The 21,734-nt window shown below is 37.0% G+C and overlaps 1 protein-coding gene across 2 annotated transcripts in view; it reads left to right on the forward strand.

Annotated features, from left to right (window-relative positions):
- Nucleotides 1-21,734, forward strand: part of FGF12 (fibroblast growth factor 12) — a 502,428-nt gene that overhangs the window by 325,874 nt on the left and 154,820 nt on the right. For both annotated transcript variants that reach the window (XM_046659306.1, XM_046659305.1), the window contains one exon: nucleotides 14,933-15,036. In XM_046659306.1, the coding sequence (XP_046515262.1) occupies nucleotides 14,933-15,036 (104 nt within the window). The remainder of the gene's footprint in view (nucleotides 1-14,932; nucleotides 15,037-21,734) is intronic.

A 21,734-nucleotide genomic window follows, 5' to 3' on the forward strand; every position in this document is an offset into this window, starting at 1 on the left:
ACTTGGGGAAGCAATGTGGTGTATGAATAGCCCATAGGATTTTGAAGACAGACAATGATGGATATTAATATACATTTCTACACTTACCAGTTGTATAAACTTGGGCAATTTGCTTAGCACTTTGAAACCATAGTTTCTCATCTGCAAAATGGGAATTATATGTAAAGACTTAAAGTATATAATATCAAATTTACCCTCATGGAAGGAAGTGCTTTGAAAAGTCAAAAGAGGAGAAATCTGTGCTACCTGAATGATGACCAAGAATAATTTCAGGGGAAAATGTAGGACTTGAGCAGAACTTTGAAGAACTGTGTAACAAGACTTGTTGGAAACTCATCTGTAGTTTCAGCACTCTTCTAGGCCCTAGAGCCAGCCTTCTCATCTTTGGGGGAATTTGATCAAAGTCTAATTCGGCAGTATTAAACCCCTCTACACTTGGAATTTCCTCCTGAGGGAGATGGAATGAATACAATTACACATGATCTGTACTCAGTCCTTTGATTCTGCTGACAATCTGATCAGGAAAAGCCCTACTAAGAAGCAAAGGAAGACAGCCCATCTCCCACCTGTGTCCAAGTTCTCTAGAACAATGTCTCCAAAACTTTTGTGCATTAGAATCACCTGGGTAACTTTTAAAACCCTGATTCCCAAGTCTTATTCCAGATCAATAAAATCAGAATCTCTGAGGATGGAATCCAGGCGTCAGTAATCTTTTAAAATAACACAGATGATTCCAAAGTGCAGTCAAGTATAATAACAGTGATTTCTTCTAGAACATTGCTTCTTGTATTTTAGCGTGCATCAGAATCACCTGGAAGGCTTGTTAAACTACTGCTTTTGGGGCCTTACTCCCGGAGTTTCGGTTTAGGCATGTAGCCGGGCCTGGATAGTTTGTATTTGTAACAAGTTCACAAGACCGTACTCTGAGAACCACTGCTCTAGAACACTGCTTCTCAAACTTTACGTACATAGTGGTCATCAGGGAATCTTGTTAAACTGCAAATGTTGATTCCACAGTTCTTGGATGGGACCTGAGACTCTGGCTTTCCAATGAGCTGCAGGAGACGTCTGTGCTACCCACACCAAGCTTTGGTCCACTGACTGTACCAGGTTTGGTAAGCATTAGTATCACTTGGAAGCCTCTTAGAACGACCCCAGAACTACTGAATATGAAATTGCTTTTTTTTTTTAAGATTGGCACTTGAACTAACATCTGTTACCCATCTTCTTCTTTTTTTCTTCTCCCCAAAGCTCCCCAGTACATAGTTGTATATTCTAGTTGTGAGGGCCTCTGGCTGTGCTATGTGGGACGCCACTTCAGCATGGCCTGATGAGGGGTGCCATGTCCCCGCGCAGGATCCGAACCTGCGAAACCCTGGGCTGCTAAAGCGAAGCGCACGAACTTAACCACTTGGCAACCAGGCTGGCCCCTGAAGTTGCTTTTCAACAATGCTGCACGTTGGAATTATCTGAAGAGTTTAAAATATATTGATGCCTAAATTCAATCCTGACAATTTTTATTTAATTGCTTTGGGTGTGGCCAACGCATCAGAATTTAAAAAAAAACAAACTCCCTAGCCTGAAACTTATATAATGTTATAAATCAATGTTACCTTAATAAGACAAATAAGCAAAAAACCTCCACAGAAGGTTGGAATATGCAGCCAAAACCTTTGAGACAGAGCCCTGCAATGAGATTCGTTAAAGTTCAGTGCAAATCATTGCTGTTCTTTTATGGAATGTTCTGTGATATTTTATTGTAAAAGGAGGCCCCCAAGCTGGAGATGACAAATAAATGGCCCAAGTGCCTGTCCTGTGTCCACGATATACGTCACTAAATTCTCACAACATCATTGTGGTCTACCCTCAGATGTCTTCTTCAGACATGGTTTCGGGCATCTACCCCAAAACGATTGGAATTTCCTATATGTCTGCAATATGCATGCTTCATCTTCATTAACACCACTGTATTGAGAGCCAACTGTGTTCTAGTTACCAGGTTACAATGATGACTCGGTTACAGTTCCTGCCTTCGAGCTGCTCCCAGAGCAGTAGAGGAGGCTGAACGTTTATGTAAAACAAAACTTAATAATGCAAATTAACACTGGTACTGCCAAGTGATTAGAAAAGTCACCAGATTTCAGAGATGAGAGAGATCCTCAAAAGCCATAGTGCTCAGCAAAAGTGGATTTTAAACTGCGTCTTGAAGAATAGGAACAAAATATGTAAGCTAAGATTAGGAGAATTGCATTTCAGATAAGGAGGCACAAAATCACCTAGTGGAGACAGCTCCTGCCATGTTGGGGAAAAACGAGCTGATTAGCTTCGGTGAAGCAAAGAGATTGTGTGGAAGTGTCACAGGACCATATTTTAGAGTGCCTTAACTGACACACACGGGAGTTGAAACTTTATATTTTAGGACATGGGGCATCAGTGCAAGTTATTGAGCAATTGCAATCGAGTGATAGGTGAAATGTGGTGCTTAGGAAATTCTGTAACTAGGGATTACAGTAGAGATGGGCTGAAGGAGAGATTTTAAGGTAGAGAATAGTAATGACAAAATCATCTTATTTCTCAAATTCTTTTTGCTCCTCCATTTCTAAAAAAAAATCTTACCACATTTAGTTTTACAGATCCAGTTAATATTTTTGGAATGAGGCAGATTACATATATACATATATACGTATTTTTTTTTAAATTATGAGCAGCAAATATAAAGAGTAGCACCATCAACATAACTTGAGTGGAATCATGAATGTTTCCTTTGTGGCTCTTTCAGTGACTTTCTTTTATTTAATTATAATTGCTCATCAGTATTGTGTGCATAAATTTTCAAAAGTGCTTTCTTGTTTTGGTAATTAATGATAATGAAGTACAAAGCTTTGTTTGAGCATATCTAAACCACCTCAAGCAAGTTTGCTTATGTTGTCTGTGTGTGATTTACTAAAGGTTTTGTACTTTCTGGGTGGGACATTTCTGCTTGGCTGAAAAATTCCTTTTAGGGCTTCCAAATTTATTTATTATAGTTCCATTTTTTTCCTCACATTCTTTACAACTACTTAGATTGTGGTTACTAGAATTTCCCTCTCTTTCTTAGAAGCAACAATATTTTCTAGCCTTATAGCCACCAGAACCTAGGCTGGCATCCTAACTCTTTCTTGGCTGACTTAATGAGCTGTGAAAACCACACCTTTGAGCTTCAGTGCCCTCATCGGTAAAGATGGATGCAGAGTACACATGTGGAGTTAGTTTTTTTATTTCAGACTTTCACCACCTTGATGGCAGGTACCATGTCTATATTTTACGCCACTGTATTACAAGTGCCTAGCACAATGTCTGGAATACGTATGATGAATTAATGAATAAACCTAATAGATCACAGCGTCCATTTTGGCAACATAGTGTTAGATGGAAGATACAAATCTAAACAGCTTCAGAACATGCAGAGATTTCTTGAAGGATGTTTTCACCTATTGATCTTATGGACTGACACCTGTGCTGTTCACTGAGTTCTTCAAAGGGACTATGAGACAAGTCTTCTGCGTAAGACAAATTGGCCGCAGAGGATGAGTGATGACAGGCATTTGCTTTTATTATCGATAGTGATAGGCTACATTTTTCATCTTAAGGGAAAATGAAAGAATCACATTGAATTGACTTGTTAATTATGCAAGTTTTTGAACATCTCTGAAGTAACACAGGAAAAGTTATATGATAATATTGGGATTAAAAGCCAATGGCAGGATTTCTGCCTGAGCTAAGGCAAACATTTCACTAGCTTTTGTCAAAGAAAGTGATCATGATGTTGCTCATTTTGAAAATTCACAACGTTTCCTGTCAGCCAATACTTAGAAGAAAAATATTAAGTCTCTAAGTCCCAAACCACTAATCAGTTCCATAAGTCAGTAAATTCAGTGGGGAAAATAAATCAGACAATTGGATTACTTGACCAGTTGTTTAAAAAATAGGGGATCAGGCTGAAAGCACTGAATCAACATTGCCTAAAGTATGTTGATTTTTACATTCTTTTTATTTTAAATACATAGTTATTTTTGCCTACTTGATCTTAAATATATGAGATGAAATACCTTGCTCTTTTTTCTTCTGTGATGTTTTAAGAAATTTAAGATAAATATGAGCTAATGATGACCCCTGTGTCCCCCACCACTGCCCCCATTAGGAAGGCTTTAACAACAGCATTGCCATCACCAACCAGCAGCACCAATAATGACACTTATACATACTTTCCTAGTTTAACAAATTTTTTTTAAATATCTTTATTAATCTTCATAACGAGTCAGTGAGGCAATCAGAGCAGACACTGAGGATTAGTGAGGCTACATTGCTTCAAGTCACAGAGGTCACAAAGCTGTTAGATGTTAGAACTCAGGCTCATGACCAGGAGTTACGTCCTCTGGACTAAAGTTCAGTCCTCATCTCAGTCTTGTTTCCTTGGCTTATAAGCAAAAGAAGTAGGGGCAATCACATCTGTCCTTTAGTTTCTGCAAGATGTGCTATTTTAGAGAGTTAAATCCAATGACTACAATTGTTTAGGCTTCTACTGTGCAGTGTGCTCTGGATGAAAGCAAAGAAACTAACAACATATTTCTTACTCTTGAAGAATTCCTAGTTTGCAAGGAGACTCAGGCAAACATGTAAATATGAAAAAGTAATGCAATAAGTGCTAGGTGTGGAATGCTGTGGAATTAGAATGAGGGAACAATTAATTTGCCTGAGTGAATACTTCATTGCACCATAATTTAATTTTTTTTAATTTTTTGAAATTTTTAATTTTTTTTGCTTTTTTTCCCCAAATCTCCCCAGTACATAGTTGTATATTTTAGTTGTGGGCATTGTACTATAATTTAAATAACCACTTTTGCATTGGAGGATGTGAGCTCAGACCATCTCCTAGTTTGTCAACTCTTCCATAAGAGCATTTTCCTATTGAAAACGGGGAGGGGGAAGAATTGACCTTAGTAAGTAATAATTAAATGCCAGAAATAAATATCAATTTCATGACTAATGGATGACCACTTGAGTGACATACAAATATTATCCTAAGTATTACAATTACAAATGTTATTGCAAGAGACTCAGGATTATAGGGGAAAATAACCCGTTACCAACTTAATTTTAGGTTACGATTTTGTAGGTTTCAGTATTATTCACACTCTAATAAAATATCTTTATTGAGAACATCTTAAAGTGTGCAAAATGATACTGAATTTTCAAAACAATCTGATATTCAGGGTGCACAAATGATAAACCTAAAAATCTCCATTCTCTCTCAGCATCTTCCAGTATAAATTTACTTGGGTTTTTAGTGGGTCATAAAAGCATTTTTTTTAATTGCCCATTCTGCACATTTAGCTCAGAATTTCAAAATACAACTGTACTCTTTTATACCTGTTCATTATTACAAATAGTGAGGAGTCTGTCCTTAGAAGATACTTGGGAAGTATTGTATTTCCCTGTTGTAAAGAAGAATTGCAATGAGCTTCTTTCTCCCTTCTTCCCTCTTTTCCTCTCTCCCTCCCTCTTCCTCTTTCTCTCTGTTTCTTTTTCTCTTTCTTCTTTGCGTCTTCATTGGTTGTCACATTAAGTGCTTTCTAATGTGTTTTGGTTTGATTGTCACCTTTTTGTCGCTGGAATAACTTGTGTGAATAATAGACAAGTGAAATTAAGTTGAATAAGAATACAGCATTTTTAAAGAGTGCTTTTTTCTGGTCCAATATAATTTTACAAGATGTCTAATATCTGGCTTGTAATAGGTTCCCCAAATTCTTCCCTTCCTCTTCATTCTCTCCAAAACCTGCCTCACCCTACACACACACACCAGCCCCGTGCATCCTATACTTCTGAGCTCTCAAACTTTGTGTCATGTAGGTTTTCCGGCTTTCCCTTAAGATTCCATATTTGAATATATTCCGTGTGGTAAATATTATCTTTAATTGTTTCTTACATGTTTAATTATGGAAATGCGACCTAAAAAAGCTATGAATAAGCAAGCGTAAAGAGAAACCACTTCAGATTCACTTATTTATTTGGCAGATATTCAATAGCAGCCTCTAAGACCAAGTTGCAATGCTAGGCAATGAGAATGATAGTACAAGTTTCCACTTGCCCACAGAATTGTGGGAGCTTCAGAAAGATTTACAGATGAAGGTGTATTCCCCAGGGACCACGTGTATAGGAGACATCACTATTTTCCTATCCTAAGCATGACATGTGGTGTACCTGAAGTGCTTAATAAGTATTTATGGAAAGGATAAATAACATATGAATCAGGGACATCATAGAGATATTTACAAGGTACTGTATGAGAGTTCAACTAACTAAGGCCATGGAATCTCACCCCAATGTTTAGGATAACACTTCATTCCCTTCATTTATTTACTTTGTACCTAAAAAACAAGTTAGGACTTTTTATAAAGTCCTGAAATAAAGCCATGTAGTCAGATATTTAGTAATGTAGTGGCAAGATATTTAGTTTATTTTTAGTATATTTTAATTTGTTTAAAAAGTGACATTTTGCATGTCAAAATCCTAGCACAATGCCAGAAAAAAAGGTAGGCATTCAATGAATATAATCTTTTTAGTTTTTCCTTTCTCATTTGCTACTTCTCTTTCATTCTCTGCTACTTAAATTTCAGCCTGAAACCGACTTCGGTTTTATAAGTCCTAATATTTAGACAATTTTGGGCACTCCCTTGAAAAAATAAATAAAACATAATGAAATGAAAATTAGGTATACAAAAGAAAGTAGGATGAGAAAATAAATGACAAAAGGTTAAATTTTAAAAAGCTAAGATTATAAAGTCCAGGGAAATAATAAAATATTTTAGTTACTTATTTGATGCATGCAAGTCTATATATTTCTTTTCCATTATTTTGTTTGTATAATCTTTGAACATCTTTTCATATGACAATTTTATAATACATTTTCTATAGAAAAATAATTCAGTCTTTCCTGTAGCATGATTAATCAAAACTGATTCTTTGTTACAGTCATGCATCGCTTAACGATAGGGATACGTTCTGAGAAATGCATAGTTAGGCAATTTCATTGTTGTACGAACATGACAGAGTGTACTTACACAAAACTAAATGGTATAGTCTGCTGCACACCTAGGCTACAGGTACTCATCTGATAGGACCACCATCATATACGCGGTCCGTCATTGACAAAACATTATTATGCAGCTCATGACTGTATTTTTTTAATTTATAAAAATTTATTTTAGCTTCACAGTTCATAATTGGCAATGTCATGTATATATTGAGGATTGTTATCAAAATTGAAATTTTTTTGTTGTAAGATTTCAGAACACTTCAAATCTACCAACCGCTTCCTCCAATAAATAACTTTTGCTACTCCTTTATACATTACTGCAATAATGCTATGTAGCCAACAATCACATGGCCTCAACTGCATGCAACAGCAAGTGTTTATGTTTCATGTGTCTGGGGTGGTTGGCTAGGCAGCTCTCCTGATCTTGTCTAGTTACATATCTAGGGGTCAGCTATCTCTCAGTTAGTCTAGAATGCCCTTGGCTGGATTCCTGAGGCCGCTTCAATATGTTCTAGGTGTCTTACATTCTCTTTCTAGGACCAGTGGGTTAGTCTGTGCCTATTTTTCTTAATGTAGTGGCAAGAGGGGAAATGCACAAAAAGATTCTGCTTGCATATGCTAATATCCTATTGGCCGAAGTGAGTCACATCCTGAGCCCAGTATCAAAGGCTAGGGCAAAATATCCTTCCACAGCTTTGCAGATGAAATGGCAAAGCACATGGTTACAGAGAGAAATGGAGAATTGGATGTATCAATGCAATTCATCTACTAGTTTACTTATTTATTTTTATCATATTCTTTCATTACTTTTTTAAAAAAATAGCTTTGTTGAAGTATAATTGATATACAAGAAAAACCCTGTATGTATTTAATGTATACAATTTAATGAGTTTGTACGCATGCATACACCTATGGAACCATCACCACAATCAAGGTCATAAACATACCTATCAATTCCAAAACTTTCCACTTGTCCCTTTCCCTTTTTTGGGGGCGGGGGTAAGAACATTTAAGATGAGATCTAGCCTCCTAACAAGTTTTTTATGTGCACAATATAGTATTGTTAACTATAGGTACTATGTTGTTCAATAGATTTCTAGAACTTATTCATCTTGCATAACTGAAACTTCATACTCATTGAACAATAACTACCCATTTCCCCCTCCTTCTAGCTCTTTACAACCATCATTCTACTCTCTGCTTTCATGAGTTTAATTATTTTAAATACCTCATGTAAGTGGAATAATGCAGTATTTGTCCTTCTAAGTAAGACTGGCTTGTTTCCCTTAGTATAGTGTCTTCCAGCTTCATTTATGTTGTCACATGTGACAGGATTTCCTTCTTTTAAAAAGCTGAGTAATATTCCATTGTATGTATATACCACATTTTCTTTATCCACTTATCATCCAGGGACATTTATGTTGTTTCCATATCTTGGCTAAGTGTGAATAATGCTGCAATGAACGTAAGAGGGCAGATATATTCTCGAGATCTTGATTTCAATTCTTTTGTATATATATCCCAGGAGTGAGATTCCTATATCATATGGTAGTTCTATATTTAAGATTTTGAGGACCCTCCATACTGTTTTCCATGCTCCATTTTCTCAATGTGGTTTTCCATAGTGGCTGTACCACTTTACATTTCCACCAACAGTGCACAAAGTTTTCAATTTCTCCACATCCTTGGCAGCACTTGTTATTTTTGGTTATTTTATTTTTTTTGGTAGTCATCATTCTAACAGGTATGACATGATATCTCATTGTGGTTTTGATTTGCATCTCCCTGATGGTTAGTGGTGTTGAGCGTTTTTTGTGTACTTATTGGTCATTTGTATATCATCTTTGGAGAAATGTCTATTCAAGTCTTTTGCCAATTTTTAAATTGAGTTATTTATTTTTTTGCTATTGAGTTGTAGGAGTTACTCATGTATTTAGGATATTAACTCTTTATCAAGTAAATGGTTTGTAGACATTTTGTCCCATTCTGTAGTTTGCCATTTCATTCTCTTGTTTCCTTTGCTGTGCAGAAGCTTTGTAGTTTGATGTAGTCCCACTTGTCTACTTTTGCTTTTGTTGCTGTTTTTGTTGCTGTTTATGTTTCTGTTGTCATATCCAAGAAATCGCTACCAATGCCAATATCAAGAAGGTTTTTCCCTATGTTTTCTTCTAGGAGTTTTACAGTTCAGGCTTTATGTTTAGATCTTTAATCCATTTTGAGTTGATATTTGTGTATAAGATAAAAAAGGGTTCAATTTCATTCTTTTGGATGTGGATATGCAGTTTTACCAGCATCATTTATTGAAGAAACTGTCCTTTCCCTTCATTACCTTTTTTCATACCCTTTTTCCATGTGGTTCAGTGATTGAGTTTGTTATGGATCCCAAGAACACCAACTCAATTATTTTATTTTCAATAATATAAGAGTCAGATTTGCATAGAAGTTTGGAATGAGATATTACTTTTGGAAAGGACAAGATTGAGGAGATGCTCACATGTCAGATTAGATGCTTGAACTCGGTTTGGCTTATCATTGTTGTCTTTATTTAGCAAATGTTTACTGGGATGCTGAATATAAATAGAATATATACTACCTGGCTTATTCTCCCTGTCAATTTCTCTCTGTTTTTGTCTCTGTCTCTCTTTCTCCCTCCTCCACTCCCTCCTTTTCTCCGTTTAATACACGTTTGGTTTAGATGTGATCTTGTTTTGGAGTGCTTACAATCTAGTTGTGGTTAGGAAAGAAAACATATTTTTTTTAATGGAAGAAAGTTATAAATTGTCATAAATATAGTCTAGATCCAGGACTAGGGCAGCTGAGAAGTGAGAAAGAACACTTGGTATTTTGTGTATTTCAAGTGTGCAGGGGTTTCACTATAAGGATATGGCATAAGTGACATTCTAGGCAGAGGGAATGAAGTAAGCAAAAACACGGAGTTAAAAAGTGGCAAGAGGGAAATCAAATTACTAGAATAAGGAAATAAATATATTACCGTGAATAGTGCCACATAGCAGAAATGTATGCTGTGACTATGTATAACCTTGAATACCAGGCTGAGAAGTTTTAAATTTCTTTTTTTATCTTAAAAACACACTTTTATTCCAATAAGGAAACCTAAATTCCTGGAAATAAGGTGCTTTTTCATGCCCCTTAGAGTCAATTACATTTATTGAATATAAGATACGTCCATATAACTGGGGTAGAAGTTGCAGAAACCTCCTCTCAAGAGGCTTGCAGCTTAGGGATAGAGACAGATGTGTAAATAAACAATTATAATACCACGTTCCAAATGCCGTTACAGAGATATGCCCATGACATAGACAATTATGGACAAGGAAACAACTGTCTCGGAAGGGTTTGGGAAAGACTCATGGCGCAGTTTAACAGGGAAGATAGGCTTTCTAAAAAAAGAGGCAAAAGAAAAACTAAATCCAGCCTAGTTAAAGATCAAGGGGGAACTTAGGAAATGGCAAAAAGCTTTCTGAAGCTGGTTATGGTGAATGAAATGAGTGACAGGTGATAACCTGGAAATGTCGTTTGTAGCCAGGTTGTAAAGGCCATTGAGGGTCCGAGTAAAGACTTTGGATCCTTCTTGTAGACATGAGTATTCACTAGAGATTGTAAGCAGGGAGATGGCCTGAGTAGATGCAAGGGACTTGAAGAATGGTGTGGCCCTCTTACTATGAGTTAGGACAGTGGCTTTGAGGTTGGAGAAGAAGACTGTAGGCTCAGGAGAAATTCTGGCTGCATAGTGAAGGGCTCCTGTGAGCTACAGCCAGTGTGCTACACTGAAGATAAATAAAAGATGAAGGTAAGTTGTTTGCTGCTTTTCAAGATTTTAGGAGGCAGATGCAGACCCTCCCAAAGAGAATAGTTTTAAGCTTTTACCACTAAAATGTCTCATCCCAAATTGTTTACTGATTTGTCTGGGGTTTTTTGGTGAAGAAGGTTGGCCCTGAGCTAACATCCATTGCCAATCTTCCTCTTTTTGCTTGTGGAAGATTGTTCCTGAGCTAACATCTGTGCCAATCTTCCTGTATTTTGTATGTGGGATGCTGCCACAGCATGGCTCGATGAGCAGTGTGTAAGTCTGTCCCCGGATCAAAACTTGCAAACCCCAGGCTGCCAAAGTGGAACATGTAAACAACCACTATGCCACCAGGCTGGCCCCTGATTTTTTTTTTTTAATGGACTTGCTAAATCTCCCAAAGCATACCGTCTAAAAGCATTATCACCTTATGGTTCATATAAAACTTTCACACAAGTTTCTTCCCTTTGTCTCTGCCTAGTTTTAGCGGCTTTCTCACTCTCCACAGGTAGGAAGAGCTTTATAGTTACTTTTATACTTCCATTTCAGTGAAATGAACCAATATGCTTAGCATTTGTCCTGGGAAATCTTTCTCTTAGAAAAACATCATTCAGCATTTTGGATTTCATTACTCTTTCTCATAAGAATTGTCACTGAACTTGAAATTTTCTAGTGGTTGCCTATATTTACAATGTATAAGTACCTTACATTTAGTTCACACCTTACGTGTAAACTCTGCTTTCATTAGCAATCTCTGTCGGTTAGGATTAGGGTTGGCTCTGCCTTGCACAGACTGAAATAACAAGGACTTATTTTTCTCACATAAAAGCCAGACCTGGATAATTGAATGCTGGACTGGTGCCATTGCTCCACAAAGTCCTCGGGGACCCACTCTTTCCAGCTTGCCTGCTACCATTCCCTCAGGGGTGGCCCTTGTTTTCACGGAATGAGATGATCCAGCCACCACATCCTGGTAAAAACAGCAATAAGGCAAAGGATTGAGAAGAAAGCAAAGGACACTTCTAAGCTCTCTTTAAGGAAGGAGTCTTCAAGCATACAAAGACCCTCACTGACCAGTACTGAGTCCATAGCCACAGCTAGCTGCAGGCTATGTAGGGAAATGTAGCTAAATCATCTATTACTTTGTAAGAAGGTGAGAGTGGATATAGGAGGAAATTAAATTTTAAGTGGAAGAAGGGGGAAATATGACATTTGGGGCAGATAAGCACATTGGAGAGCTAGAAAACCTTTTTTGAGATGGTTTCACCGGGGTTACCTCTCTGAACCTGTTTGCCCTTCTAAAAATTAGGATAACCATTCTGTCCTAAATTCTTCATAGTGTTTGTGGTTGAAGGTCAAGTACGATGATGGATTTATCAGCTCTTTGAAAATTAAATGTTGTGCAAATATAAAATATCATTTTTTAAAGTATTAAACAAGGTTCTGAATATGGACTCTGTAAATATTACTGGGATGATATGTCAATTTTTACATCAGACCCCATGGTAACCTTATTTGACAAGCAGAAGAATGAAATATTAATGACAACTCTTATATAGAGAGAACATATCTCTGTTTATGAAACACTTTGAAGACCATGGTAATGCATTTGGTTCTTCTATAAACTCTGTGCAGTAAGGATTATTATGCTCATTTTACAGATAGAAAAACTAAGGCAGAAAGGTTAAATGAATGGCTCAAAGTCATGTAGCTTCTGAATGATGGGTTTAGAAACTATGTTGTCTGCAAATCTCTCACATTTTTTTGTAATCTTGCTGCTTGAATCTTTGTATGTCAACTTCTTCTTGCCCATTTGGTAAAGTCTAGTTGTCTAAGATTAGAGTGACAGATTCTCAGTTATTTATCCCTGCTTTATCTAGCTGGTGTTCTTTCTCATTCCTCCCCAATATGAATGAGATCCTCCAATCTTCCAGTCTCTTCCTATACACACACGTTACCCTGCAGAACCACCTAATTTCCTGCCCCACGAAAATGTCCTTCTGTTCTTGGCTTACCCAACTTCTGCCATTTCTTTAGGTGTCAACTCAAGTCCTTTCTTCTGTGTGAGACATTTCCTGAATACCTCAGGCCCCCCAGATCTTCTATTTTCCTGAACTTCTGTAACATAGAGAATATATATAGAGTGCATATATTATGTTTAATTATAGAAATAAATTATACACTATATCAGATTATTCCATATGTCTTAGTTTTCTCTCAACTAGACTTTAAGGTCTTGTTCTTCTTATTTCAGCAGCACAAGGACAGTGGTAAAAACATAGGAAGAAGGAAAACTAATATACCTTCAAACTGAGCCAACTATTAATTCTTAAGCATCTACTAAGATCTAGTCTCAACTTTCATGACAAAAGAGGAAACAGATTCAAAGAGGAAAAGAGACTGGTCCAATGTCAAACATCTAGGAATTGAATCCTGCTGTACTGAACTTGTGGTCTAAGGCTTGATCCTTTACAACTATCAATTGAACATTTGACTGAAAGCCAACTACTATGTTTTGTGTGTGTGTGTCCGTATGTTTAGCTTACTATCCCAGGTTGAGAGAAGCCCCCCCCCAAATGGAAACATTTCTCATTAATGGTAGTACATTGGTTAATTTATGTATATCTTATATTCAAAACTGAGAAGATGACCAGAACTGATGGGAATTTTACCAGCAGAAAAGATGGGTAAGGACTTCTGACCAAGTCAGGATGTTAAAGTGAACTACAGAGAAACTCGCTTATGCATGAAGTCATGAAATATTTAGTTCATGTCCATGTTGCCATCTGCAGAGCCTAACAATATGATTGTTTTCCTCCCTTATGTGATACAAATTCTTTCAGGATAAGGGCAATGTTTTATGTTTATGCTCATTTTGTAATCCCAACAGTAAGTAGAATAGTGCTAGGGATATATAATTCATAGAAATACATTGTTACAAGAAAAATAGATGAACTTCTTATTTATATTTTTTCTGGTGTATGAATACCTTCTCTAAGTGGATATATAAACTATTGAATATTTTCAGTGATAGGCGACTCAAATATTTAAAGACTACAAGCATATTTCCCTTTCATCTTAGGATATTGAATTAAACTTACCAAGTTAATTTTAATGGTTTTGTGCATATGTATAAATATATATGTGGTATATATATATAATGTGGTATATATATATATGTGCATACATCCTGAGATATAAAATATGTCCATTATAACTTAAGGTATCGATTTTCTATCCATCTGTTTATCTATATACATTTACATGTCAAAAAATAAAATATAAAGAGAAACGTTCTGGGCCAGCCCCGTGACCAAGTGATTAAGTTCGCGTGCTTCGAATCCTGGGCGCAGACATGGCATCACTCGTCAGGCCATGCTGAGGCAGCGTCCCACATGCCACAACTAGAAGGACCCACAACTGAGAATATACAACTATGTACTCAGGGGCTTTGGGGAGAAAAAAGGAAAGAATAAAAAATAAAATTAAATTAAAAAAAGAGAAATGTTCTCCTTCCACCAGTGTAGCTAACAGTGAGTCAGTAATTCTTGTGTTCACCTTTTGTGTTCAAGACAACGTTAAGGACCACAAGGAGAGGACTGAAAACAAGTTCTCACATGTTTTAAAGACCGTATTTTATATTACTCATGACTACAAACATGTTTTCTACTGTTGAGAATTTTTTGCTTCAAATTACTTGTTTTTTAGAAAAAAATCATCTTATGTTACACTGTTTGGGTGTGTGTTCATTTTGTGGAGCAGAGATCCTGGACTCTCGGATCCAGGTGGGGCCTTAGAGACCTTCTAATCTAACTCCTTTATTACAGATGAGTTTCCGTGATTTGCCTGAAATCACACGGGTAATTAGTGGTGGCGCAGAGACAAGAAGCCAATTTTCCTTACTCTTTGACTCTCTCTCCCTTGCTCTCTGTCTCCCCCTAGCAATTTCAACTCACAGGTTTTATTCCCACGAGTCATCTTAAGAAGCAAGATAATTTTATTCAAAAGGTCACTGATCCCTTTCTCTCTGTCTTCTTTTTCCCTTCTAGCCCTGTTCAATCTAATTCCCGTGGGCCTGCGTGTGGTGGCCATCCAAGGGGTGAAGGCCAGCCTCTATGTGGCCATGAATGGTGAAGGCTATCTCTACAGCTCAGTAAGTACCCTGTAATGCGTATGTGTGTGTAAACTGGCATTCAGAGGTAATGGAGTAACCATTATTTTAGGGAAGAAAATTGGAAGTTGAAGTCGTTTTATATTTTCTGACCCAGTATGTCAAGATTATTATGAAGATTTCATAATTTAGAGCGTTAAAGATCATCTTCTGTTGAGAAAGAGCTAGTTGGTCTCCGTGAAATATAAATTCCCTTCAGCTAGCTCCCACTCCTGGAGGATAATCTATCTTTTGAATTTTACCTTTCTGTTTAATTCAAGGGGTAAGATATTTTTCTTTTCTCCTGTTACCTCTCCTTTCAAGCGCAGAGGATGGTTTAGGAAGCTAAATTCTTCAGTGTGTCTGGGAATCTTCCCTGTCTTATTGTGGAGAAAGAGCTTTCTGAATAGATTGTGCTTTTGTTTGTATTTATAAATCTGTGTAGTATCGAATGCATCAGATTCCTGGAATAACTGGCAATGTGAATTTCTGGAATGAGCTCTGGATTAGGGGCTGGGATATGTGAGTTTGATTTACATTTCAGTTTGGACGAGTCACCTCCTCTCTTTGGTTTAATTTCTGGACGTTTAAAATGAGAGTGTTGGATACCATGTTGTCTAAAGTCTTTTTTAAATCCAGTTGACAAAATTAGGTAGCATCAGTGACTACATTATCAGCGCTAACATATTTTAAAGTAGTTAACGCTGTTCTGATGCCTGTTTCATTCAAGATAATAAATCATGCATTGAGAGAATGTGGCTGCACCAAATCATGTGTTTTCGAATATAAAACACATTTCTGTTCTCTCATAAGGGAGTCACCTATTTGTAGTTTGTGAAGAAATGTCTTTGAAAATCATGGTTACAGATTTCCACTCTTACTTTCTATGATCTCTATAAATAACATAAAGATATTATTCAGGAAATGCATTTATGCCTACTAGAGTCTAAATTAGTTATTGAATAACCTTTATTAAGCTTTTTCAATATTCAATTAAATCAATCCCTGGTATTATGTTTGTTTATTAATAATACATCTGTCATTCATGTTAGAATTCTTAAAGTTGCTATTTTACTCTGAACATATTCAGATATGAACATGCATTTATATCCTAGATGCGTACATACACATTGGTTTTCTGTAGTTTCTACTCAATACTTGAAGATATATACAGTTTCGGTCAAAATAATAGGCTTTCATTCTTGGTGGGACATAATTCTAACAGTTCTTAATGTCCAAATACTATGAGTCTATATTTGAAACGTAAGAATTAAAATAAGGAAAAGAAAGGTAGGTTATTGTTTTGAATAATTCCAGTTAAACTTTTAAAAAAGTTTTGAATGTACTACAAACTAAAACATGGAGATGATCTTAAGATGTATTAATTCAAAGATTTAATCAGTCATCAAGTAAACAACTAAAAGTGGATTAGATTACGTTTATCCCTGTATTTAGAAGGTCATTATTCATTTTTATATTTATTTAAAAGGTCATAATTCAGGTTATAATTCCACAAAAACTGTAGAGTTCAGACCTTTGGACTAGAGTTGATTTCCAAACTACTGAGAAGAAGAAAAACACAAATTCTGACAACAGTATTGTAGTCAGAAGGTAGTTGTGTAGGAGCGTGCATGCACACGCGTGCGCACGTGTGTGTGTGTGTGTAGGGGGTGGGGGTGGGGAGGAGTCACTCTTGTTGGGTGTAATCCCAAAGGTCCTGGGAGAGGAGCCTGGGTATTCAGTATGAAATAACAGAACTTCATCCTCTGCAGCCTTTTCAAAGATGTGTTCTTTCTTTCCTTCTTGCTTAGAGCTAGTGTTAACCTGGGGGCTTGAGCCCATAGCAGGAGGTTTTAAGAAATTCTTGACTAGAGAATTTTAATGGAGGTGCTTTTTTGTGAAAGAGCTAACACCGTAGTAAAGCTAATAACCATCTGTTGAGTTACCTCATTTGGGCACCTAGATTTTCAATTTTTCTCTTCACTTAAATCAACCTTGCCTCATACCAAGAATCACAATGCTTTTCCCTGCTTTTGAGACTATGAGGCTCCTGGGGACAATTTTCCTTTAATTGTAAACATGGCATCACTGACATAGATCATCAGCACCCCTACTTTCAAAATCACCCTCTTTCTGGATAAGACTAATAGGAGTAAGTGCTGGCTTTTAATATTAAACAGTACCCATAGGCCTGATGATTTTGTTATAGGACCAAAGAGGGTCAATATTGGGCGAGGCAGACCTGAAAGAGAATGGGGTGTCAAGGCTTTCTTGCCCCTTGTACTGCTGTGTGTCTGTGTGGCATGCCTCAGCAGGAGAGCACTAGTGCAGCCGGAAGCCTTGTGGTGAGTTAAAAACAGGCTGTTAACATAGGCTTTCCTGAGGCTCTTTTGGTATATTAAGACTTGAAGTCATTTGAAAAGCAATGTCCTACTTCATGTGAAATAGTGTAGTTGGGCACACCGGTGAAGACCCTAACTGGAACATATGGCAGGGCAGGGGTAGTGGTGTGGGGCTGGGGGCAAACCAAAGAGGTCATAAAGAAGCTAACTTAGAATCTGAGAGACATTCACAAATGGTTTAATTTACCTGGTTTGTATTCAAATTTAAGCTCGGAATTGATTTCCTCGTTGCTTCTGATTTTCTCCCCTCACCAGGAGACAGAAGGAGAGAGTGGTAAACGCAGAGTGACCGTTAGGTAGCCTAGAACTAAGGGTTTAAGATCCTTTCTGAAAATCTTGTGTGTTAATAGGTGAGTTTAATCTGTACGTATTTAATGAGATTTTTGATGCATTTGGATTTGTTTTTACCATTGTAGTTTGTATTTTATCTTTTTAAAAAAATTTCTTTGCGTTATTGAACGGTTTTTTTTAATTCTATATTCATTCTTCTGCTAGTTTCCTTAGTTTATGTTTCTATTCCTTTAGTGATTCACTCTTACTTATTTTGACATACGTACGTAAGTATATAGTTTGCTAAACATTTTTTGTGCTCCCATCCTCCTTCCAAATGGACCTTAGGATGTTCTCGTCCTAGCAAACACCACCACCCTTCCCACCAATTTTATTAGTTACACTAAAATAAAATCATATGCCTGATTAGTTATTATTCTATAGCTAATAATTCAATTTGCCAGTCCTTAAGATGATTTCTATGCATATAATTTTTGGTTTTTTGTGTGCGTATCAAATTTGGTCTCTGTGAGTTTACTTTTCTTCTCAAGGAAATCTGTCATTGTTTTGTGTGTGAAGTATGTAGATGGTGAGCTCACTTCACCCTGGTATTCCATGAAAATGCCTTCTTTCCACTCTCCCTCCCTCTTGAATCACGGTTCAGATAGTTAGACAATTATAAGGACACCAATTTTTCCCCAGCACTTTGAAAATTATCTTCCATGGGCTTCCAATATCTGTTGTTGACTATGAGAAGTTTGCTGAGCGTTTAATCTTCTTTCTTTTGTAGGTAATCTACATGGAAAATTTAAAAGATTTTTTTTCTCTTTATACTTCATGTTCTGCAAATTCATTATAACGTCTACTTGTGTATCTATCTTAATTTGTCGTGTTAGGAATTCAGAATATTCCTTTTTTTTTTAGGAAGGTTATCCCTGAGTTAACTACTGCCAATCTTCCTCTTTTTGCTGAGGAAGACTGGCCCTGAGCTAACATCCATGCCCATCTTCCTCTACTTTGTATGTGGGATGCCTACCACAGCATGGCTTTTTGCCAAGTGGTGCCATGTCCGCACCCGGGATCCGAACCGGCGAATCCTGGGCCTCTGAGAAGCGGAATGTGCGAACTTAACCACTGCGCCACCGGGCTGGCCCCCACAATACTCTTTTAATCTAAGGCATCACATTTCTTCAATTCTGGAAAATTTTAACTCTTAACTCATATACGTTTTCTTTCCCTATCATGTTTTCCAGTCTCTTGTACTAACAATAGTCAAATGACTTACACTAGAAACTTTCAAATTCATCTACTGTCGAATTGATGCGGTCTATTTTGTGATTTCAATCACTGTGTTTTTCCTTTTTGGATGTCTGATGGCTTCCGTTTGATATCTACCTCTTCTTGATTCATTTCTTCCTGTTTTTGCTATCTGGCTCTTTTTGTGGAAAGTCATTACATGATTAACCTCTCTGAGCATTCTTGTAATGCTTTGTCAGACTGTTCCATAAAGTTAATTTCTTTTGTAACGAATTCATATTTCAGTTGTTGATTTTGTGGGCTGTCATTTTCCGAATTAGATTAGATCATATTGGAAGTAGTTTTTCACGTGTTTGGAATTTCAGTCTGCAGGCACGTTTCCCTCCCCTCCCTCTCCCTAGTCTATGTCTTCCTGTGAGGTCTGCCCTCACTTTCTAGCAGTGTTTTGTTGCCTTTATCCAGCCTTAGTGGCTGTAGTTTATAATAAGCTTTTGAGTCATATCACGGCTCTTATTCTAGGCGGACATTGGGTTAGGGAACGGGGCCCGGGCTGGGGGGTGGCTTGGTCTAGTTCCTCTCATTGTGAGTCTGTGTCTACCATTGCATCTTGCTTATTAAGTAGTAGCAGTATGTTTTCTTTCAGCGTTTTTAAGGTTGGAGCAGGAAAACGATCCCAGCCCCTGGTATGAGCAGGCAGCCTTGCTCCAGCCCTCTGTCCTACATAGAGGACTTTGTTCCTTTTGACGTGACCAGAGTGGAACTCTGGATCACACCGCCTCCAGGACCGGAAGCCCAGTAGAGCTGCAGCTGCAGCCTGCTCAGTGCTTTGTGTTTCTCTCTCATGGGGGTGTTTGGCCTGCTTTGATCCTGGCTATGTCATTTAGCCCTTACTTTTTAATATTTTATTCATCGTCACTATCTGTTTGGAGCAGAGTGGGTGCATCCTTGTCTGAACTCATGCCTTTTTCCCTCCTCTTGTTTTTTATTGTGGTAAAAAATGCATAACGTAAAATTTACCATCTTAACTATTTTTAAATGTACACTACAGTTGTGCAAAAGATCTCTAGAACTTTTTCACCTTGTAAAACTGAAACTCTATGCCCATTGAACAGCAACTCCACTATTTCTCTCCCCTCAACCTGTGGCAAAAGCATTCTACTTTCTCTTTCTGAGTTGGACTGCTTTAGATACCTATAATAAGTGGAATCATGCAGTATTTATCTTTTTGTGATTGGTTAATTTCACTTAGCCTAGTGTCTTCACAGTTCATCTGTGTTGTAGCATATGACAGGATTTCCTTCTTTTTTCAGGCTGAATAATATCCTACTGTATGCGTATACCACATTTTCTTTGTCCATTCATCCATTGATGGATATTTAGGTTATTTCTGTATCTTGGCACTTGTGAATAATGCTGAAATGAACACAGGTGTACAAATATCTCTTCAAGATCAGGTTTTCAACACTTTTGGAAATATAGTCAGATGTGGGATTGCTGGATCGTAAGGTAGTTCTATTTTTAATTTTTTGAGGAGCCTCCATACTGTTTTCTGTAGCAACTGTACCACTTTGCATTGCCACCAACAGGGTTCAAAGGTTCCAATTTTTCCATATCCTTGCCAATACTTGTTATTTCTGGGGTTTTTTTGATATTAGTCCTCTTAACAGGTATGAGGGGATACCTCATCGTGGTTTTGATTTGCATTTCCCCGAGGGTTAGTGATGTTGAGCACTTTTCCACATATATGTTGGCCGTTAGTATGTCTTCTTTGGAGAAATGTCTATTCAAGTCCTTTGCCCATTTTTAAATTTGTGTTTGGTTGTTGAGTTGTAGGATTTCTTTATATATTCTGAATATTAACTCTTTATCAGATACATGGTTTGCAGGTATTTTCTCCTATTCTCTAGGTTGCCTTTCAGTCTATTGATTGTTTCCTTTGCTGTGCAGAAGCATTTTTGTTTGATCGAGTCCCGTTTGTCTATTTTTGCTTTTGCTCCCTGTGCTTTTGGTGTCATATTCAAGAATCACTTCCAAATTCAATGTCATGAAGCTTTCCCCCTATGTTTTCTTATAGGAGTTTTACAGTTTCAGTTCTTACCTTTAGGTTTTTAATCTATTTTGAGTTAATTTTTGTATATGGCATAAGGGAAGGGTCCAACTTTATTTTCTTGTATATAGATATCCAGTTTTCCCAGCAACATTCTTGAAGACACTTTGCTTTCCCTATTGTGTATCTTGGCACCCTTCTTGGAGATCATTTGACCCTATACTTAAGAGTTTATTTCTGAGCTTTCTATTCTGTTATTGGTGTATATGTTTGTCTTCATGCTAGTACCATGCATTTTGATTACTGTAGGCTTGTAACATGATTTAAAATCAGGAAATATGATGCCTCCAGCTTTGTTTTTCTTTATCAAGATTGTTTTGGCTATTCAGGATCCTTTGAGATTCCACATGAATTTTAGGATGTTTTCTCCTATTTCTGCAAAAAATGCCATTGTAAATTTTATGGGGATTGCATTGAGCCTATAGGTTCTTTTGAGCAGTATGGACGTTTTTAACAATGTTAAGTCTTCCAATCTGTGAACACAAGATGTCTTTCCATTTATTTGCTTCTTCTTTAATTTCATTCAGCAACATTTTGTAGTTTTCAGTGTATAAGTCTTTTGCTTGCTTGGTTAAGTTTATACTCATGCCTTTTTGAAAGAAAGTCTGAAATAGTTTTTAATGGCATTAAATAATACCTTTTTAAAAAAAGTAAATAGAAGTTCT

Source organism: Equus quagga, chromosome 4 (assembly GCF_021613505.1).
Source record: "Equus quagga isolate Etosha38 chromosome 4, UCLA_HA_Equagga_1.0, whole genome shotgun sequence".
NCBI lineage: Eukaryota > Metazoa > Chordata > Mammalia > Perissodactyla > Equidae > Equus > Equus quagga.